This window comes from Rhinolophus hipposideros, assembly GCF_964194185.1.
Source record: "Rhinolophus hipposideros genome assembly, chromosome: 2".
NCBI lineage: Eukaryota > Metazoa > Chordata > Mammalia > Chiroptera > Rhinolophidae > Rhinolophus > Rhinolophus hipposideros.
The window spans coordinates 968724-993435 of NC_138048.1; the positions used below are offsets into that span (position 1 = coordinate 968724).

The 24712-nt window shown below is 52.8% G+C and overlaps 1 protein-coding gene across 5 annotated transcripts in view; it reads right to left on the minus strand.

The window, feature by feature from the left end:
* NUP210 (nucleoporin 210) overlaps positions 1-24712 on the minus strand; it is a 115917-nt gene that overhangs the window by 13218 nt on the left and 77987 nt on the right. For all 5 annotated transcript variants that reach the window (XM_081027522.1, XM_081027520.1, XM_081027519.1 and 2 more), the window contains exons 21-32: positions 16865-16993; positions 15648-15775; positions 15420-15555; positions 13971-14033; positions 13609-13788; positions 10941-11021; positions 9798-9929; positions 8342-8500; positions 5388-5479; positions 3834-4008; positions 2324-2499; positions 157-377 (exon numbers count right to left, since the gene is read on the minus strand). In XM_081027522.1, coding sequence (XP_080883648.1) covers positions 157-377; positions 2324-2499; positions 3834-4008; positions 5388-5479; positions 8342-8500; positions 9798-9929; positions 10941-11021; positions 13609-13788; positions 13971-14033; positions 15420-15555; positions 15648-15775; positions 16865-16993 — 1672 coding nt within the window. The remainder of the gene's footprint in view (positions 1-156; positions 378-2323; positions 2500-3833; positions 4009-5387; positions 5480-8341; positions 8501-9797; positions 9930-10940; positions 11022-13608; positions 13789-13970; positions 14034-15419; positions 15556-15647; positions 15776-16864; positions 16994-24712) is intronic.

A 24712-nucleotide genomic window follows, 5' to 3' on the forward strand; every position in this document is an offset into this window, starting at 1 on the left:
GGGTGGTCTTCTGACTCCTGCTCCGGGACATCGGCCAAGTCCTCCTTCCAGCTCCCACCACGGGAAGCTGCGCACGGCCTCCGGGAGCCCACTCCCAATTCTGCGTGGGCCCATGTCTCCCAGGGAGGGTTCCCTGGGCCAGTGCCTCTCTCTCACCTTCCAGGCTGACCAGGACAGTGGCCAGACAGAGGACGTCCCCCACCACCAGCGTTCCAGGCAGCTCCGGGGAGATGGCCTGTTGGACGGGCAGCGGGACGAAGTCCGAGAGGCCCGTGTGCTCCAAGTCCCACACGCGGAGCAGCGTGAGGCCCACGCTGGCGGAGCGGACGACACAGGTGTGATTGGTAGGGCCCTTCCCGATCTGCACAAACTCGTCTCTAGGTACAGGAGGGAGACGAGGGCTCTCAGGATCGGGAAAGAGCCCTGACTCCAGGGGGGAAGTGCAGTATGGGTCCTGGGCGACACTTTTCACCGACGGCAGCCCCAGACGTCACTCCGACTCACAGGTACCGAGCAGCTGCCCCAGAGGAGAGAGCACCAGGGGCCTCCCACCGCCCCCATCCCTCACCCAGAGGAACCTGTGGCTCTCATCCAGGATGCCCAGATCGCCACCCCCAAATGGCAGGGGGAGCTGAGGCCCAGGGAGGAAACTGACCCACAGGGCAAGCTGAGTGGGCAACACAGCTGTGCCCACTTCCTCACCTGTCAGAGGAGACAGCAGTATACCCGTCACATGGGTGTGACATGAGCACTAACCCAGACATGGAGCTGTGAGCGCTTAGGCCAGCGCCTGCCGTGGCGACAGCTCAGTGCACACCAGCCAGTGCTGTTCGCTGGAAAGCCTGGACTGGGGGGGCTGAGGCTGAGGGGCCCTGACTGTGTCACTTCCCTCCACCGTGCCCTCAGATCCCTGGGCCCTGACTGGTCTCTTGGAGACAGGCTCCTGCCACCAAAGGGCTCACAGGGTGGCTGAGTGGTGGTAAAAGCCCAACTCCATTTCCTCCAAGGCAGCCTGCACCACAGATGGCAGGGACACTGCACACAGAGCCCCAGAGCTGGCCAGAGGCCCTCACCTAGCCCTGGGGACTACGCCACATTCCCCACGTGACAGGTGTGGGAACCAAGGCCTGCAGAGGTGACCTGCCTTGTGCCATCCTTTGGAAAGCAGGCTCCATAAAGCTTCGAGCCGGGCTTGGAGCAGGTCTCACTCTAAATGCCACGCCCCCAGCGCCTGACCCTGGCTGCGTGCAGCAACCGGGCACACGTGCTACAGGGCCCTGGGACGCCACGCTGCAGCGGGCGCCAGCTGCACACAGCCTTCTGCGCCCACCCAGTGCCACCCAGGACACACCCCTAAGCCCTGCTCTTGCCTCCTGAACTGATGCTTCTCTCCTCCCCAGGTTAAAGGGTCTGAGTCAACTGGGGCAGTGGGTCTCAACCTTTAGTCACGTGGATGCCTCATCACAACACAGACTATTTGGCCCAGTAAATGTGCATTTCTAAAAGCTCCCCAGTGATGGGACGAGGCTGGTCTGGGGACATTTTGAGGGCTACCTCTCCAGTGGATGCAGAAGTTTTAGCAGGCCCCGAATGAGGCCACAGCTCTTTTCTTTGCTCCGGAAACCACCTCATGTCTCCTCACATTCGGGCTGAGGCTGCAGCTGTATTTCAGAACAGTCATCCAAAACAAGCTACACTTGGAGCCGGATGGGGCCTGGTATTCACAGCCCACTTCCTGGCTGTGTGGCCCTAGACAAATGGTTGACCTTTCTGGGCCTCAACAAATGGACTACAGTGAAGCAAGACGTCATGCAGGGTTTGCACACAGCCGACGGTCAGTGAACCACCGAGCACCAGAGAGTGCGTGCCTTGTTCTGACCAACGTTTGTAGTCTGTGCGCATGATTTACATCCACAGACCACAGGGGCAGGGCAAGGGCCAGGGCGGTTTACACCTCCCCTGCAGCCCAGCGTTAAAGGTGCCCAGAAATCTTACTACAAACCCTCCAACCACAAAGCCCAACCCCTGTGTTTTGCTTCTTGACCTCCCAGGCGATGTTCCCACCAAACAATGTCCTGCCACACAGTAAACACAGGCCCCCAGCTATGCTCCCCCGCCCCGCTCCTCCCGCGTCCAGACCAAGCCTGGCACTGCCCTCACCGGCCCCGAGAGTGGCACGCCTCCTCTCTGAAACTCCAAGCAACGAAACTCTTCTTCCAGTGGCAGTGGCCTCTCCGTGTTGCTGTCAGTCACCCCCATACATTAAAGCTGGTACAGCTGAGACACCCCTCAACGTGAGGAATGGGCATCACCCACACCCTACCTGTTAGTCGCAAAGTGGAGCACTGAATTGTGGGCATGGAAGACATCACCGGAGTTGTCATGGAAGTGGACAGTGAATGTCACAGTCATTCCCAAAGGCAGGGCCACCAGAGCCGCGTTGTTCCGGGTATGCAGCGCTGGGCTCATGGAGATCCTCAGGTAAGACACGGGGGCCACCTGGGGGACAGTGAGCAGGCATGGCGAGGACTGTGTTGGAAACAGCAGCCCGAAAACCAACCCACCAAGGAGGACACGCTTGCCCCTGGCTGGTCCCCATTTCAGGAAGGGCCAGAGGCTGAACCGAGGGTCCCAACCTGGTGACAAGCTTCTCACTTCCTTAAACAGTGAGCAACCCAACCCACAAGAGTCAGAATCCATGATGTGAAAAATCAGATCACAATTTATGTTGCAAAAATATCCCTGGGCTTTGACTGTTCAGATTCTTCCGAGGCCCTGGCTCTCTGGGTGTTTCAAGTAGAAACACTGTCCGCTTAGACTGCAGGGGCAGAGTTAACTGGTTAGGGTCACTGCAGAACTGCAGCTGCTCCAGGGCAAAGACAGAGGGCAAAAGGAGGGAATGACGGCTTCTGGGAGCCCAAGATGCTGAGCTCCATAAAGATCAGCCTTGGTTCTCTAATTCCGAGTAAAATCAGCCTGGACGAAAGGCTAGCTCCCCAAAAGACCTAATTTCTTTAACAATGTTGATAGGCACAGTGACGTACACAGCTGGTGCTCAATATATACTTGTTGATATTAGATGAGCAGTCACCTTCACTTACTGGAAAACTAGGGTGGAGGTTCCCTGCAAGGCACTCACTCACCTTGAAACAAAAAGACGTTAATTAAGGAAACAGGCCTGCAACCTAGGCAAAATCTAAAAATGCAAGTGGGCATGTATTTCCTGTCATCTAGGATTCAGAAGGTGGCTGTGATGAGATATGGAAAAAGAATTCTGTTCAGGATAAACCCGGGACCCAAGGCAGGGATGTCTAAGGAGAAAGTCCTGCTCACACGGGAAGCGGCGTGCTGTGAGCAGAGGACACAAACAAACCTAGGCCAGGCCAACGCGGATTAGAGCCCAAAGTCTGACTCACAGCCACTTCTACTCTGGGCCTCGGTTTCTGTGCCTGTAAAATGGGTCACCCACTTCTCAAAGCTGCCGTGGGTGTGTGTAACACACACATCCAAGGGCGCCTGTCAGTCCAGGTACTGGCTGGCAAGTCAGGACCCTGCAGTACCAGTTCCAACACATCATGGACCTTGCTGGGCCTGTTTCCCCAACTACAAAACAAGGTTGTGGCGATCTATGACATCCAAGGATCTTTGGCTCTGACAGTCAGAAAATGCTGGAGCTTTCTGTCTAGGACCTTTGCCCCTGAGTTGCTCTGAAATAAATTCTAACATGATTCCTCAGCTGGAAGGGGAATATGTTCACTTACACCTGTGAGGGGAAAACAATTCCTGGGCACCATTGTCGTTATGACTGGAGGAGGAGGAAAACACGGTCCTACCTTTACTGCAATGACAATGGTCTGGTTGGCCCCGAAAGGCTCCTGTGCAGTAACTTCTACGGTGGAAGTTCCAATCACAGATCCCGACGCCAGGAAGCCCTTGTCATCAACATGCACGACGGGAGCCTTCTCCGGCCCATCCAGCACACGGTAGCTCAGAGAAGCTGCGCCATCCCTTTGGAAAACAAACAAAGCCGTTTTCACAGCAGCGGGTAAGGGGCTCAGAGGGGCTGGCCGGGGTTCTGGGGTCCCCAACTGCTCCTGAGAGAAGACAGAGGCCCAGTCTCAGGCCCGTTGTGTATTGGGACCACCTGCGGGCAGCTTGTCTGCAGCCCGTCACCACAAGGAAACCTAACTTGGAAAACCAGAAGTTCCAAGGAAAGCACCGCTTCTCACTCTGGAGAGCAGCACCTACCGTGGCTGGTGAGCAGCGAGGGAAAGGCTGTGAAGACTGAGTTTCTTTCATCAGCTGCATGGGGCACTTACTACAAAATGCCGTTTCTGAGGCAAATTGTTTTCAATTTACTGACATAAGGCAGCCTGGCATGGTGGAAAGGATGGACGGAACCCAAAGGCAGTCCCAACACCTGCAAACAGCTGTCTGCCTTTCTGCACATGGTGTCCCCTTTCTCGGCCTGTTTCCTCAATTGTGAATGGAGAGTAATGCCCTATTTCCAAGGGCTGGTAATAGGGTAAAAATGAGGAACTTACTCAGAATGCAAAACACTGATGGTATGTACTGGGTAGAAGAGAAATCCTGCAGTATTTTATGCTCTTGTACATACTCATACTCATTAATGTCTAAAGAAACAGGAAGGCTTTGTGCCCCACACCTACAGACCCTCCACAGATGACTTGAAACAAATGTTATTGCCTTGGCAACTTTTTCTTCCCCCTCATCAACCCTGTTCTCTTAAAGTGCAGAACTCCTATGCACCCCTCAAGACCCAGCTCACACATCTACCTACGACAGGCCTTCCCTGATTCCTCCCAAGGAAGGCCTTCTTTGGGTGATGGCTGGAGCCTTATGAAGTGGTCCTCACAGCCCCGCTTTGCCCTTGGAATGCAAGGTAAGAGCAGTGTTTGCACACATGCTTTTAGACTGCGTCTCTCAGTGTTAATGTCTGCGTCTCTCAGCACCCCCACTGCTGAGGGGATCCAGTTCAGGGGCAGGTCTGGGGACTTGCGTCCCCACGGGCTCCAGGTGACACCTACGCTGCTGGTGTGTGGACCGCACTCAGACTGGCAAGTCCTGAAGACACAGGGGAGTTTGAAAAGTCTGACACTTCCAAGTGGGTACTTTTCCCCCTTGAGGTGCTGGATTTGAGCAGCAGGCATCAAAAGGTTTCTAGGATACAGGGAGCAGAGGGCCCCGCTGGGGTAGGTGACACAGAAAGCAGGCGACGTCCACACAAAGAGAAGGGATGCAGGAGCTGCACCCATGTTAAAGGCAACACCAGGAAGGACGCCCAGTTCAACCATGGCTGCTGTGGACTTTGACAAACGAGTTGTCAAGTGCCAGGGCAGCTGGACAACCAGCACTGCGTCACGTACCTGTTCGTCTGAAGCTTTATAAACGAGTTGGGTGACATTAGTACTTGTTCTGCTTCTATTCCAGGGTTCAGCAGCAGCAGCTTTTCAAATACCTGGAATATAGGCACATCTTATTTCCGACGACACACTGGAGTCGTGTCTGGGTATCTGCGTCTCTCAGCAGGCAGCGCCAAGGAGACAAGAGAAGGGAAACTGCTGTGAGCCTGCACCGGACAGGGAGCGAGCTGCTGGTGTGCTGGTCAGGGCTGGCTGGGGAGACACGCCAGACGCGCAAGGAGGAGAAGCAGGCAGGGGCACGTTCGGGGACCCCGTGGGAGCTGCTTCACGGAGACAGGGAGCATGAGCCCCCTGCCTCAGCTCCCAGGGAGGCAAGCGTTTGCCAGGCTGTGTGTGCAGGAGGAAGCAGAATGAGAAGGCCAGGGCTTGTCCAGCCCTAACTCTGCTACACTGAGCATGGAGAAAGCTCCATGTAAAGTGTCCTTTCTGTCACCAAGACATCCTGCTCCTGCCATGACCATGGCAGAACCACGCCCGTCCCACCCCTCAGCCTGTGTCACTCCCTGCCAGGCTCTTGCTGAATCCGCACAGAGCAGGAAAGGGTGTGGGGCATGTGGCGACCACAGGCCAGCAGATGATAACACACCTGGCCATGTCGGATGGTCCACTCCAGGGGCCACAGCGGCAGCACCACCTGGAACTCCAGACCCCTTCCCGGCATGAATCCGAACGTGCCCACCACCCTTCTACATCCCCTTCTCTAAGGACCGTTGGGGCTGCTGGCGTCTGGGGCATCTGAGCCTGGATGCCAAGCAGTGCTGAGCTCCCCGCTCACTGGCTTCCGATCTGATCAGACCAGCTGGATTCTCCCAAGGGCCTGTGTCTAAAATCATTGAACTGAAGAACGATTTTCTAAGAGGAAAGCAGCCTGACTCCCCTGCATGCCAGCACCCCTAGGTTCTGACCAGATACTTTAGCCTAGATTTTTATTGTCTGTAAAATGGGTTTAAAACTAATAATCCTAGCCATGCCTGTCTTAAAGAGCGGTGGGATTCACGTTACGTAATGTGAGAGGCAGCGCTTCCTGACCGGGGAGAAATAAACAGCGTGGGTAGCGCATGGGTTCTGACATCAGGTGGCTCCTGTCAGGGAGGTGGCTTTCAGAAGGAAGCAGCCTCACTGACGGATGCGACACACGTACTGCACAGGAATTACACAGGTACGTTTCCCTCTGTGGCTCTGAAGCGCGTTCCTCATTGCCACTCTTTAGAAGGAAATGAAGGTATAAGAAATACATCACTCTCCTGTTAACTATAGGAAAAGCAACAGTGCAAAAACCCAAGGAAACCGGCAACTTGGCCCCCTGCGGAGAGGCAACAGGGAGCAGTGGAGCCTGCGGCAAACCGGAGGGCACGGCTCTGGCAAAGGCGACACTGCTTCTCATCCGCCGGTCTCGCCGTGTGGCAAGTGCATGTCTTCAGGGCAAGCGGCATGCTGGCTTTTTATATAAAATCTTCCTATTTTTAAATGTTGGCAACAAAGAAGACTTGTTTCAAAGCACCGAGGGAGCCAAATAAAACATATTTGTGGACTGGATCCAGCTTCTCTGAGTTTCTGATGTACTCAAAACTCCATCTGCTGTCGGCTAAGGAAAACATGGCTGAGACATTAAGTGACCCAGCTGAGGTTACGGAATTTGGAAGCTGCAAAGCTCTGTCTCTAATTCTATGAGAGATGCCAAAACTTACTTTTCTTTTTATCCAGGAAGAACACATACGTGTGTGTCTATGTCTCTGGTGTGTGTGTGTTTGCATGTGTACACAGGCATGTCCGTCTATGGCCGTCTGCGTGCGTGTCTGCATGTGTCAGTGTCTGTGCGTACATGTGTCTGTCTGTGCAATGCTCACGTGAGGCAGAGGTAAGGGGGGCTGGCAATCAGGCATTTCCTTCTTTGAGAATCTTTACCCCCAGTGGGACATGTGCCTGGGTCAGAAATGGTTTGTTTCTTCTCGAAGGGGAGACTTGAACCCATTTCCTTTCTCATGATAGTTAGGGGCTGCTTTCAGCTTTTCTTCACAATGTAGGAGGATCCAGGTGTTACTGAGTCTCAGACCAGCAGAATGGGCCCTTTGAAGCTAAAAATGCCTTCAGAGCAACCTGCCAAGCGCCTGGTTTGACAGAGGGACCGAGAGGCAGGGGAGCAGGAGGACAGGCTATAGGTGGAGACGGGGAGCTACGCCCTGGGAGGGAGCAGGACGCTAGGCTCTGGGTCCTGCATCGACCAAGCGCCCTCTCAGGGCTGCGAGCAGGCCACCGCCCTGTTGGAGACTCAGTCTCCCTCTGTGAACCAATGGGTCACACCGTCCCCCAGGCTGCCCACAGGGCCACTGCTCACTCACTAGTGGGACCTGGAGGGGGCTCCCCCCATGGGGCCACAGGCTCACCATCCAGCAGCAGCCCCCGCCTGCAGCTCCTGCCCCCAGGCCTTGCGGGGGCATTGGGAAATGGGGACAGCATGTCTGCCTCTGGAAGGCACTCTACGAGTGTTTGTCAAATAGACACAATTACATTAATGCCCAGCTCAGACCATTTTCCAGCCTTTTTCTCCCAGGAAAGCACCCCAGGCTCCAAATTCAGAATGATTTTCTATTTGGGGAACACATTAAGCTATTTCAGACCTCTAGGCCTTTGCACAGGCCATTCCTTCCACCTGGCCTGACGGCCAGTTCCTCCCTCCCTGAAATGTCACTGCTCTGTGAAGCCTCTGGGCTCCCACGGCATCTTACACACCCCTGCCCCAGGCCCCTGCAGAATGAAAATTCAGGGGCAGGGCCCAAGGCCCCTTCCCTGGGGCAATGGGAGGACTCACTTGTGCCCACATGGCCCCTGAGAGGAGATGGGTGCTAGGCTGGCACTTACTCTCCCTCTCACATGGTTCCGGCACACCTGTCCTTTACCTGGATTTGGATCTCATCAGAGAGCTCTTTGGCGAGGCCATGCAGCTGCCCAGCGGTGGGGTCCAGAGCCCTGACCACCACCCTCAGTCCGGTCCGGCCTTTCACCCGGCCATGCACAGTCATGGCAAAGTTGTGCTGGGACGGGAGCCGGAGCGACGCCTGGGAGAGACACCAAACATGTTTTCAGGGAGAGCCCCGGAGCCCCAGCACCCCCAAAAGGAGCCCTAGATAGGAGCCCCGGACTCCTGACAGACAGATACCTGCCTGTTCTCAGAGGCCACTGCCTCCCGCCCTGGTCAGGGTGTGCAGGCCACGGCCACCCAGCACGAGCCCAGCATACCCCACGCTCAGCTTCACCATGTTCACAGGTGGATGTGGAAAATGCTGGGTCAACCCATCAGAGTCAGAGTTTCAAGACAGGACTTCTCAAAGCCTTTAGTGTGTGGTGGTCGTTACGAATCACCAAGAGGGATGCTGGCTTGGCAGTGTTTCCCCACAGAGCCCTATGCTATGGGATATTGGGAGTTACTTCGCACGGCCCGGGTACCATGGGAAGAGTCGGGAAGCGCCCGGCACTGGGGACAGCACCCTGGCCCCACCGGTGGGCTGGGGAAGGCATTCGACCTACACGAATGAGCTTTGGGCAACCTCTAGGAAATGCTGTCCCTCTGCTCACCTCCCCCGCCCCCCCTTGCACTTCCCCTTCACTACCTAGGGATAAGGCAAGAAGAAATATCCCAGAACCACCCCCAACTCCAGTCCTGTGTGCCCAAGGCCTACCTGGGTGGCAGCCTGGAATCACCAGGCTGGCGCCCAGTCCCTTCTCCCCACTGGGCAAACCTAGGTGAGTCCCTTCCCATGTAAGGGCTCTAGTTAACACAGCGGTTTAAGAAAGTTCTTTCCAACACCTTCCAGCTCTGAGATCCGAGGAGGGGCTGGGATCCCCTATGGAGGACCAAGGGAGGGGAGTTTGGCCTCTGGGATAAAGCAGGATAAACCCCAGGGCTGCCAGGTGTCATCTCAGAAAGAGGGTAGAACTTACAGACCAGGGACCCTGACCAAGACCCTGTGACATTCTGGAACTTTTGTGACTTCCCTACAAGGCTGTAACTTTTGTTGCCTTCTGTTAGTAGGTTACCTATAACCTCCTCTGTAGTGATTAGCAAGAGCGTACTTAAAATACAAAGGCCTTCAGACAGTCCCGGGATACTGTGAGAAGGATTGCTAGAAGGCCGAATTCCTGGACACAAAGACTGAGAGCTAAAGGAGGAGGAAGGACACTGGGAGATAGAGACAGTGGCAGCAGTGTTTGGGAGACGTCTCGATGAGCCGTGAAAGAGCAAAATGGGGTCAAGAGCAGCCTAGTGTGAAGGTGTAGGGCAGAGACATGGGAGAACCTAACTCACCCCAGACACAGGCCTGGGATGAAGGGCAGGGGTTCTCAGCGGGTGGTTACCTCGTGGTGCCGTCCCCGGATATCCAGGATGTCCCGCTTCGTGGCTGACCAGTGGAAGGTCAGGCCTGGCACGGCATTGCCGAAGGAGAAAGGGTTCTGGTTGTTGGTGATCCCGGTTATGTAAATGGGCATCTGCAGGGAAAAACCAGGCCCGTGACAGCCAGAGTCCCACTGCGCGGGGTGCCCCGGAAGCCTGGGCACAGCCCGACTGCCTCTCCACTTCCCGGGGACTCGTGTCTCCTTTGTGCAGCAGGAACTGTGCCGATTCTGCCCTCACCAGAGATGAGCACAGTACAGGTTTGGGAAGTTCTAATGAAACAGCAAATAATCGAGCAGAAGACAGACTAGCCCCTCCCCAGCCCACCCTTCTTGGACCTTGGGCTGTGTCTCACCTTGGCTGGGCGCCTCGTTCCGGAAATGACCCCCTAAGCTCTAGGATGTCTGCGGCCCTCTCCCAGTCTCACGTGGATGGGCAGGGGGGAATCAGGCTCCTCCAGCCTGGGTTTACTGAGGGCCTGCCCTTGGCACAGTGGAGAATGTGCAGCCAAAGGTGAGAGCAGCCTCAGCCAGGCTGCTGAGTGGGTCCTGAGCTCCATCACTTCCCAGCTGTGTGACACTGGGTGGAGCCTCAAGCTTCCTACGTGCTCACCTCCTTGTCTGCAACACGGAGCTGACACTGGTAGTTACCTCATGGTTGTGATAAACACCAACTGGATCAGTACAGAAAGCACTCGGTAGAGTGTGCACTAGACAGCTGTTAGCTCCTGGGGCTCACCAGCTGCTCTACTAGGTGTGGGACGGCGGCAGATGAGGGGAGACGCAGGCATTACTCAGCGAGCACAGCAGCACAGAACCGAAGGGGGAATGCTCGGTAGAGGAGCTCTGTGCTGGGAGAGGGGCAGGGAATATCTGTGTGTCTGGAGCAGAAAAAAAAGGTGGGGAAGGCTCCCTGGGGCGTGTGGAGCTAGACCCTTAGACAAAGGGGTTCAGCAGATAAAGGGGAGATGGAGAAGTGCTCTGGTGGAAGAACAGTGCCCTACCAGGCTCCCTGAGCTCATCCTGACCCAGAACGTGGAGCCCCACACCTGCCAAGAGGCTGTGCCCACAGCACAGGCAGGAGGGCTGCAGAGGGCCCCGCCTCACCTGGGTCCCTGTCCTCATCCGGGTGATGGGCGCGCAGATCCTCACTGCCTGCAGAAGCAGCACCTCCACTTCCACGAGATCCTAGGAAAAGGGCCTGGGACTCAGGCTGGCTGGGCGTGGGGCGGGAGCATGTGCTAGCAGCGTGTTTCAGGAAGGGACGCCTCCCAGGATGGAGGCTCCAGCTGCGCCCAGCTCCATCACAAGGCACCCACAGGATGTCTAGCTCAGTGTTTGTCTTCCCAAGGCGGCCTGGCTCTGTGGGTGCCTCACACAGAGGTGGCCACTGCTTCTCCATCTCCATGGCGGTGCCAGCTTGGCCCTCTGAGCCCTCAGACTTGTGTGATCCAGGTGCTGCAGGTCAGCACTGCAGACTGGGGGGCAGTGACCGGGGACTGTTCTTTTCTAGGCTGGGAAGCCCTCGCAGGACAGGTCTCCAACCCTCCAGCTCCAAATCCAGACTGTTGATCTCTCCGAGCAGAGTACATGGACAAATGAAGGAGCCAGGTGGAATGCGAGCAGAGCAGACCTTATACCCTCCTTCATTCTGAACTCTGTGCTCCTATTAACCTGGCCAAAGACTAACTTTATTGGCTTCTTCATAGTACTGCTGATTCACGCTGAATATAAGTTAATAAAACCCTTAAGCCCTTTTCATGTGTGCTCACACTGAGCCCATTTCTTGTGTCTTGCAATCTGGGCTAACGTCCAGCACATAGTAGGTGCTCAATAAGCATTCATTCCCTTCCTTCCCTTTGTCCTTCTCACTGTGGTCTGCCGCTGCAAGTCCTGGTCCACCCCTTGGGTGCTGGTTCTTAGAAGCTTCTGACCAGAATCACCTACCATTTGTGGGCATGGGGGCCTCAGGCTGCTTTCCCACATACCCGGGCTCACGAGATGCCTTTCAGATAGAGCCGGTGGCGCAGATTCTCCACCTGCCAAGGGGCATCAGGGCCTGGCACCTCCCTTAACTGGCCAAAGGGGAGAGACATGGAAAGGGCTGGCCCAGCAAGTTCAGACCACAAAGAGAGAGGCCAGAAGGGAAATAGGTGGCTGTGTGCCCCTGTGGCTAAACTTCCAGTCAGCTGCCATTTAAGTCACCTGGGCCCCCAGGAGGGAAAAACGAACCAGTTCCTGAGGCCACAGCACTTTCTTTAGAGAAAGAAAAATGGCAGCACCTCCTTGTCCTTAACTTCACCCTCCAGGACATCTATCTGAACCATGCCGTATGCCACAAGACAGGCTCTTACATCCTCGATGCTTTCCTGTCTTTAGAACATCCATAGGCAGAAGCAAGTTGTGTACTCCACGACGCAAAGGAGTTTGAAGTTTAACTGGGATACTCGGACAGACACCGAGACTGCTGGGAAAGGAGTAAATCAACGAATGCAAGGTCGGATCAAAGTCCGCTGCAGGATGGAGGGCCCCTCAGATGCCCCTCTCCAGGGCAGCAGACGCACCAGCTGCCCATGTTCCTTCCTGGAAGGAAGCTCTGTGTTCCTTCCAGGCCCGTTCTCGATGAGCAATGTGATGGCTGCTCCTGAAAAGGTCCTTGCCCATAGTCACATTACACAAAACATAACACTTTTAAGTCCAGATTCTAGCACAGCCGTCACCATGCAGCAGCCCCCCTGAGACCCTCCTGCAGGTCACCGCATGCCAAGGTGTGTGTGTGGGGTGGGGTCCAGGAGCCCTGAGCCCTTCTCAGGAGGTGGGAACAATCTCCCATTGCCTTCCGGCGGCCCAGAGGTGCCCACTCCCTGGAAAGAAAGGAAACTGTCTGACCTGGAGACACCAACTTTCAGATGCTTGGAGTCGGTCCCACCCACATGGGGCAGGGGGCCACTCCTGGGGAGAGGACCCCCCCAATTTGGCCTTCCAGTCATGTTGACCCAGAAAAGCAACGAGGAAATGTTCCCCATTCTGGCAAAGAGGCTTAAGAGGTAACTTAACCTCTAGTGAGGCAAAAGGTATCAGTGGGCGATTCAGGTTTTCTGTTTCTACCAGAAATACAAATCCAGGCCTGAAATACTAGTGTGCAACTATCCACTGTCATAGTAGCCAGGCTGGCACATGCCTGAAAACCCACTGTAACCCACAGAGTGTATCAGAGCCAACAGCACCCCCTCCTTGAAGTGAATGACATAAGGCCCAGGAGCGCTGCCATTGGCAGTCCCAGGTCAGGTCCCAGGACTGGCTGGCGGTGGCCGCGGCCATTAGCTGGTTCCCTAGGCACCTCATGTGCAAATGGGGTGGCAGCAGGATACACGAGGGTGCTGAGAGGACTAACAGGGTGAGTGAAGGGTGCTCTGTACAGAAGCTGCTGTCACAACTGCGTGAAGACGTCACCATGCACCGGATGGCTCCAGGACCAGGCTTTGGAGACCTGACCCTAGAGGAGCAGCTCGGGAGACTCAGGAGAAGCAGCCCGAGGCTGGCAAGGCTGGCCCCGACTGCCAGGGGGCGACAGCAGGGGCTGTGGACTCAGAGGGCAGAAGTAAGACCCTCAGAGAGGGGTGGTCCTCGAGAGCGGAGCCCGAACCCAGTAAACAGGGCTTTCCCCCTTCACAGCTGACCCCCCAGCAGCTGCCAGGGGGGCCAGCACTAGAGGGCCCAGTGGCCAGGGTGCATTCAGAAAGCACCCATCTCTGATGGAGCTGAGGCTTATTACCTGAGACACGATGACGAGCTTGCCGGTCTCAGCGTCCACAGCCCGCACAACCCCCGCCACGGTGCTGTTGCCGACCGTGAGCCCCTGCACCAGCCCCGCGCTGTTCACCACGGCAACGCTGTCGTTGCTGATGGAGAAGAGGATGTTGGACTGCGGCTGGGGGCCGCCCTCGGAGGTGACCTGGAGTGGGAGAAACGGCCGTGTCCGTCAGCCCTTCCCACCAGCCAGCCCGGGCTCAGTCCTCAGAGGACGAGGGCGCCAGCGCCCCGAGCTTTCCACCTGCTCCGGCCTGATGCCCTCGGAGGGTGGGCACGCCTGGAGCAGGGCAGGGGGAGGGTCAGGTGTGTGGCCTGGGCTCCTACCTGCATCGTGGCCCCGATGATCAGCGTCACCTTCCTGGGTATTAACCTAAATGGGGGAAAGACCTGCGTATAGAGAGAGAGAGAGAAGGGGGACCGTTGCATTCTGAGCGCCTGCTACCGAGCGTCATTCACACTTAACACTTTCAGGGAGAGGGAAACACAATGCAAGGACATCACTCCTGCGAGAAGACGCACAGTGAGAGCCCGAGGGCCTGTGCCGACCCTGGAGGACTACGTGGCCCCCACAGGATCTCGTCCCACCCGGGCCTGAGAATCTGCAATGGAGGCGTGCTCTGCTGTTGTCACAGTCACCTGGGAACCATCAGAAATGCACATTGTCCAGCCCACTCCAGGCCAGAGGTGGGTCCTGTGATCTGTGTCTTAATAAGTTCTCCAGGAAGGTCTGATGCGTGGACAAGTTTCCAACCCACTGCCTTTGAGGTTTCCCCACTCGTCTTTGGAAGGCTGCCTCATTCACCAATGTCTCCAAATTTCTACTGCCGAATTGCCTTAGAAGCTCTCTACTTCGATGCCCTCAAAACTTTTCAGGTGAGAAAGTCAGGGCCCCTGGGGGGGAGGCAGGGAGGAGGATGCCCCATCTGTGCAGCAGGCCAGAGCCCCACCCCCTCCTGCATCTCCCACAGGCCCCCCTGGCAGGGGCACAGGCACATTTGAGGGTGAGCAAATGAAGCAGTCAGTCAAGGGGCTGCTCTGTGTGTGAGGACTGGTTTCCGTCGGGCTGGGCCACCTATGAGCAGAAATGAATCCTGCTTCACCAGGAGAAGGTTCACCTCCGTGCAGAGGCACAGTGCGTACCCACTGGGTTCAGAACGCAGATTAATATATGGCCGGCCAGTGCCCATGTGCTTGAGACCCTTGCAGGACCCAGGTGCCAGCTTAGTGCTGCTGCTGAGGGGCAAATGCAGACGTGACTTGTTAGCTATGCCTGCCTCGTTCCCTGCTGACTGTGCAGCTCTGGGCCCCCCTAACGCCAGAGACAGCCCCAAGTCAGGCACTGAGATGAACTGGGGACCTCCGAGCTCCCTCATCCAGAAATTGCTGGTGTAGGTGCCCCCAACCCCAGAGGGCGCCCAGAGCTTACCACCTCCAAACGCCTGTTCTAACATTCAGACCGACTGTCGAGAAGAGCTTCCACACAGGGGCCCACGTCTGCTGCTTCTGCTCAGCCCTTCCTTTCTGCCCCTGCCCTTCTCGGGAGGCACAACTGGCCCTGTGTCCTAGAGGGAGACTAAAGTAACTGGGCTCCCCCCTCTGCGGCCGTACCCGGGTCCCTGTACTGGTGATCCGAGGACACTGCAGGCCCCAGATTTCAACATGGTGTCAGTGGCTTCCTGGACTGTCCCTGCAGCCCCCTCCCTGGGACCCCCTCCCCGGCACCCATGCAATAGGGCAGAGTGATCCGTGTTGCAGGAAGAGGAGCAGCTGTACCTCTATCTGTTGGGGAGCCGAGTTGATTCTCTGCCCGGCTTTATCGGTCACAGTTGCGGTGAGACTAGTCTGCCCAATGGCCACACCATGGACACGGAATGTGGCAGTGTAGTTGTCAAGAGCCTCATCAAGGGAGCTGGAACAGAAGGAAGGGCTGGGACTTCTGCCCCCAGACAGACCTGGCAGCACTGTCCCCGAGGTGCCCTGCTCTGACCCCGGGAAACTCACACCAGTGTGACGACCTGGGAGGCTGCTCGGAGCTTCAGGTCCATGAAGGGAAAGTACGTGGCCGGGAAAGGCTTTTTGTGGAAGTCCAGCACGCGGACATGGGCCTTGACCGTCTTCCCAATCTCCACCTGCATCGTGAGGACAGACATGCCGGGGTCTCTGAACGAACACTTCTACCACGTGCAGCACCCTGTGCCTTTCAGAGAAAATGTCACCAACCTCAACCCCATAGACTTGGGAATCGTGGACAGGTCACCTGGGTTGACCTCCAGACTATCAGCCAATCAACAAGTGAAAGTCAGTTGAGCACTCGCTGAATACAATGAGCCGTGGGGATACTTAGATGAATAAATTACACCCCCCATTCGTACACAACTAACGATCTGGTTGGAGAGATAAGCTACAGCTTAGAACAGCAGCAGGCGTGCAGTAGGGGTTCCGTGAGTACCCAGTGACAAAAGCACTCACACCTGGCCGCATGTAATACGTACAACAAGCAATGGAGGAAATGGGAGTCAGAAATGCATAGTGAACAAGTAAGTCTGGTCAGCAAATTACCAGTGGAAATGAGATCACAGGAGGAATGAATATTTGAGACTGTAAGAGAATGCTGGCTTTTTACATAGTCTAAGCTGCTCGAACATTCCCTTTTTAATTACTAACCATTCTTTCCACTCAGGAAACTAGGAACTGACAGCACCCCTCTGTAAGCCTAGCTGCAGTTACTTCAGGTATTTGGAGTAATAAACATTTTCTATTTGCGTTAAAGAAAAGCCTAAATCTATTATGTATTCATTCTGCAAAAGCACTTGGCATTAGTGAGTTTCATTCATTTGCCATTGAAAATCCCTAGAATTCAGAACATACATGGCGCGGAGAAAAATTTCATGTTTAGCAGAGTGTGTGCCTGGCTGCTTAGTAATCTCCACCAGCTCGGGGCCAGGAATTCCCAGGTCAGGACTGATGTGGGGACAACTCCAAGCGAGATTTACAGCAAACGACGGAGGTCACCTGGGCTGAAGCACAGCCTCAGAGGTGGTTCTGCACCGTGTGCGCGGGGCAGCAGAGGCGTGGGGCAGTACCAGAGGCTGGCAGCGACTCGGGGGCGGGTCGAGGGACACAGACACCAGGAGAAAAAGCAAAGCGCATGGGAAGAGTCTCCCACACCCGCAGCATTTTCCCAGTGTCTGTGAACCAGCAGAGAGGGAGCCACTGACCTTGTCCACCACACGGACGTACAGCTCCTGAATGTCCGAGACGTAAACGTCAGCCTTTGCCGGGGCTGGGAAGCTGAGGCACAAGTCGTGGACCATGATGGTCGATGTGCCCGGGAGCAAAGGGTGCACCTGCAGGGGCAGAAGCCGGCTCTGTTACCACTGCTCACAGCATCAGCCTGTCCCCCATGAGACACCAGCTTGGAAGGAGTGGACCAGGAAAACCCTCCCCCAAATGTCCTGTCCACCCTTCATCATGAACCCCCACTGCCAGTCAGGGGATGGGCTTGAAATGTGCTGAGATGGATCTCAGAAAGCATTTCTTTCAGCCTTGTAAATTTTACAGAGAAGAAAATGGAAGCTGCTCACATGGGGCAGTCAAGCAAGTGAGAGAATGAGGATTCAGGTCTAGGATTTTCTACCTCCTCTCCGGCTGCCTGCCCCTGCAGCCCCAATGACAGACAAGTACCCAGCAAGTCCAGGGCTGGTAGGCCATGTGACAGCTGCTTCTCACCTACAAGTTTCAACCTGAACTCACAGAATCACGGAACCTGGGAACAGACCGTGGAGGCTGCCACGGTCTGATGTGTGATCTCTCTGAGTCGCGTTCATCTCTACATTCCTATTTCTACCGCAGCTCTGTTTGAAGCAGAGAGCCTGCAAAATGTTCTGAGTGAATGAACACACCTGAGCCACTGTTTTCCAGTGTCTCACTGCCAAACCCCGCCTCCTAAGCCTTCTTCTGTAACTACTTCCATGGACCCCACCTCAAAAGAATCTCTCCCCTGACCACCTCATAATCACTATCTCACGCAGCAAATCACTATCTCATTGCAGCAACCTGCCATATTGGTGAGCTGTGGATCTCAGCGGGGTGGTCGCGGAGGCTGGACCGGCAGGGGCAAGTCCAGAGCCAGGGGAGGTGCCCCGCGGGCTGCTTCCTATCTCTGTCTGGCCCTGGCTTTGCTGCCTCAGTTACCAGGTTTGTGGTCTTATATTCATTGGGGGGTAATGTCTACACTGAATGGTTCAATGTTTGAAAAGCTAGAATTTCAGTATCAAGAACCTGTGGGGGAAAAACATCAGGTTTCTGACCCTAAGGAGACAACCAGATACGATTATATCATATCCTGGGTACGTGTCTCAAGGTCTGCCCAGGGAGTGAGTCCAAACCCTTAACACATCCTCTAAGACTCTGGCACCATCTGGCTGCCCATGGCTCCGATTTCTCCGTAAACCACAGCACCTCACTCCATCCCACTCGAGGCACACTGTTTTCTCTGTGCCTCAAAGCTGGTTTCTGCCTGCCTGCCTTCCGGCTGCACAGTTCACCTTAAATAAAAATGGGGGACGCTTCCCTACATCTCCACCTGCTGGCCACACTCATGATTCAGGTGCTCATTTAAGCATCCTTCCTCAGGAAGACCTCAGGAAAGTCTTCCCTGAGCCCAGACACGTCAGGTTCCCTGGCCACGTTTTCTCACTTCTAGTGCACTTACACTGCTTGTCATTCAGTCCTGAGATAGACCACTGTTTGTGTCTGTCCTTCCTTCCCTCCCTGGTGTCTTCTCCCCACTGGTACCTCAAGACTGAGCAGAACATTTGGCACAGACTCTCCCCTGATAAATGTGTCTTGATCAGCTCAAGCCCCAGAGGCACAGCTGAGTTGTTCAGTTAACAAAGAAACCTGGTACTTCAGCCCCTTTGCTTAGCTTGCCTTAGCTTTGTCAAGACTGGGAAATTCTGGGGGGAAATGTCTGCAAATACCATGTACCCTCATCTATTTGGAAAGGGCTGATTCTGGTCCAACCCCTTCAGTGTACATATTGGGGAAACTAAGGCTCACACAGGCTGAGAACACAGCCTTGAAGGGGCAGCACGGTGCCTGAGCTCCAAGTCCCACACTGCTCACTTCCCAGAGCCAATGCCTCCAGGAACCAGAATGGCACTGCTGCGCAGGAAGGGTGGGGCTGGCCCGCAAAGGGACAGGCCCAAGCCCACAGTTGGGGGCATGGAGGATTAGCGAGCTTGGCTAAGCTGAAAACCCCGCCAGTATCAGTGAGCAAGGGCACATCAACACAGACGAAGCATGCCTAGGTGAGTCCACGCAATGACTTAAGGTTGATTAATGAAGATCCCAGAGTGGAAACCACATCTGTCCTTTAAAATGACAGCTACGTGATCTGAGCCATGCCCATGCCACCCAGGCATTAACCACAGGCTGGGGGTTGGGGTCTGGGAGCACCAGGCCTCCAGTTGTGCTGAGGATACTTCACCCTGGCTGATTACATTTTCCCCAGAGAAAACTCATTTTAAAATGACAGAAGCACAAGCTTTCTTTGAGAACATAACGCGAGGATCCAATCTGACCTTCCTGAAAATGTTACTGCTGTCAGAAGCTGGCGTGTCCTTCCCAGTGTGAAGAGATGACACATTGTACCAACTGTTGACAGACCCACGCAGGGGATTGCACGAGAGGCTTTTTTTCTTTTTCTCTCCTTCAAGAGGACCATTTTACATTTTAAATAAAGACAAAATGGTGATGGGGAAATCTATTCCTCTTCCACTTGATTTCCCAGAGGCTGGACATCAAACCACCTTCCAGATGACATAAAGGGAGGGCAGTATCAAGCTGCCATCATGGACAGGCTGTGCGGCCTGGCCTCGTCTGTCTGCTTGCACACATCGGCTTACTTCAGCCCCACGTGAACAACCCTCTGGGCAACTATGGAGACACAGAAACTACTCCTGGGGAAGTGAGAGGGCTTGCCAGCCAGCTGGTGGCCAAGTGGGAACCTGCCCCCACCCCTAACTCTAGATTGTGCACGTCTGTCACACCACCCTACTTCTCCAGATGCTGCACACTTGCTTGCATCTTGACCAACATACAGGAGAATGTGTGTGAAGGAGAGGAGGTGGGGGAGATCCATGCCCAGAATGAACTCTAATTTCTAAGTGCTAAGAACTTCAGCAAATACTGAGCCGAGAGGAAAGTCCTGTCATCTTTTCAGAGATGATGAATGCATGATTTGCTCATTAAGACTCTGTAAGTGGAGCCAGAGGCAACTCTGCTCGTGAGTGGGCTGGAGCTGTGCCGTCTACTGGTGCCCACCAGGCCCCACGGCTCCGCCTGCACCATCTCAGCTCCTTGCTTTCCTCAGCCCCATCTCGCCTCAGACTCGTCCCTTGACAGGTGCCATTTGTATAAGAGTAAGGACCCTACAAATATTTCTGAATATCACTGGAGCCAACAGCTCCTATTTCCTGTAGCATGCCCATCAATGTCATGTGGTAGGCCAGGCCATGCCGTGCAAGTGTGTCAGGGTCCATCCCCCCAAGTAAGTGCTCTCAAGGCTTGTGGGGACAGCCAAGACCACACGAAAATCACAGGCCCTGAGAAGGTCCTGGCTTGGACGCTAGATGGAACTTCACTCAGGGACCCCAGCCAGCCCGGAACTCCCCTTAAAGCCATGGCTGGGGACAGGTCCCTCTGTCCACAGGCCATTTTCAGGGGAAAAGCAGGACACACCCAAGTCCAAGCCCTGCAGTTGCCACCTACAACCGACCTCTGACCTCATCTCCAGTATGCGCCCTCTGATGGACAGGGTTGCCATGACAGGCTCCGTGTAATAGGACTGGGGAGATGGGGACAAATCGCCTCAGCTTCTGAGAGCTGCGCCCCGCCCCCACCGTGGTCCTAGGTGACAGGCACCGGATTTGCTGAGTGAAGCTGCTGAATGGCTGTGTTAATGAAGGTGTGAAGTGCTCAGCGCACACCAGGATCCTCCCCTGCTTTTATAACCCCTGGGTTCTACTCCCACTTACTTTGGTGTGTAGAGAATTGTAGAGACGAAAGAAAACCTAAATTTAAATCAGGTAATCACTCCGCTGTGTGAGCCAGCCAAAAATGAGACAAAGGCCATTTGCAGAGTCCTGGGGCCCTGGGAGCAGGATGAAGCCGCCCTGCTCAGCCCTCACGATAGCCCTGGCCAGAGCCCCACAGCTCGCTTCCAGACACTCGAAAGCCAAAACACACCACCAGTCATTCTTGTATCCCAAATGTGTATCAATAGGGAAAGGAAAAAACATTTTCTACGAGCTAATTGAAGGACCGTGGTGGGCTTTCTTGTCTCTGTGATTAGGGAAATGAGAATGCTGCTAATTAACAGCTGGAAAATGCCACAGAAATGTGTAAATGTCCTTCAGAAACAACCATTGGAGAGAAGCCGTGAGTAGCTGTCACAGATTGTCAGCATGCCATGAAGGCCCCCTGAAGGTTACAGGAGGCAAAGGAAACCAGACTCCTAGTCGCACCTGGAGTTGCAATGGTCTCTGCACAGTCCCAGGATGAGGAGTAGCAGAGACCCCAGGTAAGGTGCCCCCAGGGTACCTTCTGGGGCAAAAGCAATCCTTGTAGGGCCTGCACATGGGGTGCTCCTGGCACTCCCACAGGGCTACACTTTCCTGGGAATCACGCCTGCAATGGGCACTCCGTCCCACTCAATGAGAGCCAGGAAACAGACGAGACACGAGAGGAGGCCAGTCCACAACCTGGACACAGAACTGCTACAGTGCTACTGGAACCATCTGTAAAATGGGACAACAATACTTGTCTTGACTAAGAGAATCCTAGAATCTGTTGCTGAGAGGGACGGACTAAGGTAATCCTAGAACTGCAGCACTGTAGGATTACACAGGGGTTCATAGGTCTTCTGGGGAAATTTCACTCTGATGCTGGAATCCCATCATGAGTCTTGCACACAGGTGCCCCAGCTTCTGCTTGAATGCCTCCAGAGACAAGGCGCTCACTACCAACAGAGGCAGCCTAGTCCATCACGGGCTCTTAGCAGTTCTCATTCCTAGAGGAAAGGCCTTTCTCTGGCCACAGGTTCACCTCAGGGCTTATGCAAAACGTGAGGTGTGAGGGAAACGTGAGTAAAAGTATTCCCACATATGGTTGGCACTACGCACATTTTTTTTTATTAAATGTTTGTTGTATGAGGGTACAACATTTTTTTTTATTAGTTTCAGTGCACAAGACAAAGTAATACTTAGACGTTTATCTTTTATATCCCTCACACTGTGTGAACCCCCTCCCCCCATCCACTATCCCTCTGACATCGCACCGAGCCATCACATTTCCACTGTCTCTATTCCTAATGCTGTACTCCACTTCTTGTAAGTATATACATACATACATACATACATATACACACAAACTTGTAGTTGACATTCATTATTGTTCAGCTTCAGGTGTACAGTGCAGTGATCAGGCATCTACATCATCCCTGAGGTGGTCTCCCTAATGAGACAAGTGTCCATTGGATACCCTACAAAATCTTGACAACATTATTGATTACATTCCCCAAATTAATTTTCAAAACCCCGTGGCCATCTTCTGGTTACCGACTGTTTTCTAATCCCCTCACTTTCCTCCTTATCCCCACCCCCCGCCCATCTAGCAACCCTCAGTTTTTGTCTCCAAAACAGTTTCTGATTAGTTTATTCACTTATTCTTTTCTTTAGATTCCACATATAAGTGAGAACACATAGTACTTGTCTTTTTCTTTCTGACTTATTTCACTTAACATAATGTTCTCTAGATCCATCCATGTTGTTGCAAATGGTAAGATTTCTTTCTTCTTTATGGCTGCGTAATACTCCATTGTATAAATGTACCACAGCTTCTTAATCCAGTCATCTACCGATGGGCATTTCGGTTGTTTCCATGTCTTACCTATTGTGTATAGTGCTGCAATAAACATAGAGGAGTGCATAAAGGTTTTTGAATTAGAGTTTTGGATTTCTCCAAATAGATGCCTAGGAGGGGAATTACTGGATCATAGGGTAGTTCCATTTTCAGATTCCTGACATACCTCCATACTGTTTTCCATAGTGGCTGCACCAATCTGCAACCCCACCAACAGCGCACAAGCTTTCCTTTTTCTTCACATCCGCGCCTGCACTTGTTGTTTGTTGATTTGTTGATGATAGCCATTTTGACTGGGGTGAGGTGGTATCTCATTGTGGTTTTTACTTGCATTTCTCTGGTGGTTAGTAAGATTGAGCATTTCTTCATATGTCTGTTTGCCATCTGTATATCCTTTTTAGAAAAATGTCTCTTCATGTCCTCTGCCCATTTTTTAATTGGGTTGTTTGTTTTTTTGGAGTTGATTTGAGTGAGTTTTTTTATAGATTTGTGATATTAACCCCTTATCAGATATATCATTGGCAAATATCTTTTCCCATTCAGTAGGACCCCTTTTTGTTTTATTGATGGTTTCCTTTGCTGTGAAAAACGTTTTTAGTTTGATGTAATCACACGTTTATTTTTTCTCTTATTTCCCTTGCCCGAGGGGATATATCAGTGAAAATCTTACTCGGGGTAATGTCCATGAAGTTTCTTCCTATATTTTCTTCTAGGAATTTTATGGTTTCAGATCTTACATTTAAGTCTTTAAGCCATTTTGAATTTATTTTTGTATATGGTGTAAGGAGGTGGTCCAGCTTCATTTTTTTTGCATGTGTCTGTCTAGGTCTCCCAGCACCATTTATTGAATAGACTGTCTTTACCCCAATGAAAATTCTTGCTTCCTTTGTCATAGATTAAATGACCATACAGCCATGGATTTATTTCTGGGCTCTCTATTCTGTTCTAGTGATCTATGTGTTTTTAAGCCAGTACCATGCTGTTTTGATTACTGTAGCCTTGTAGTATAATTTAATTTCAGGTATTCTTATACCTCCCACTTTGTTCTTATTTCTCAAGATTGCTGAGGCTATCCAAGGTCTTTTATGGTCCCATATAAATTTTAGGATTACATGTTCTATTTCTGTGAAAAACGTCGTTGGCAGTTTGATAGGAATTGCATTGAATATGTATATTGCCTTAGGTAGTATGGACATTTTAACTATATTAATTCTTCCTATCCATGAACATGGTATGTGTTTCCATCTATTTTTATCTTCTTTCATTTCTTTCTTCAGTGTCTTATAATTTTCTGAGTACAGATCTTTTACTTCTTTGGTTAAATTTATTCCCAGGTATTTCATAGTCTTTGAAGTAATTGTAAATGGGATTGTTTTTTCAATTTCTCCTTCTGATGTTTTATTATTGACATATACAAATGCAACTGATTTCTGAATATTAATTTTGTATCCTGCTACTTTACTAAATTCATCTATCAGCTCTAATAGTTTCTTGGTGGAGTCTTTAGGGTTCTCTCTATATAGTATCATATCATCTGCATATAATGACAATTTTACTTCCTCCTTACCAATTTGGATGCCTTTTATTTCTTTTTCTTGTCTGATTGCTGTGGCTAGAACTTCCAGCACTATGTTGAATAGAAGTGGAGAAAGTGGGCAGCCTTGCCTTGTTCCTGATCTTAGGGGGAGTGGTTTTAGCTTTACCCAATTAAGTATGATGTTAGCTGTGGGTTTATCATATATGGCCTTTATTATGTTGAGATATGATCCCACTATTCCCATTTCCTTAAGGGTTTTTATCATAAATGATTGCTGGATTTTATCAAAGGCTTTTTCTGCATCTATTGATATGATCATGTGATTTTCATTTTGTTAATGTGGTGTATCACATTAATTGATTTGCAGATGTTGAACCACCCTTGCATACCAGGGATGAATCCCACTTGATCATGGTGAATGATCTTTTTAATGTATTGCTGAATTCTGTTCGCTAATATTTTGTTGAGGATTTTTGCATCTATGTTTATTAGAGATATCGGCCTATAGTTTTCTTTTTTTGTGGTGTCTTTATCTGCTTTTGGGATCAGAATGGTAGTGGCTTCGTAAAAAGTGTTTGGGAGTCTTCCCTCCTTCTGGATTTTT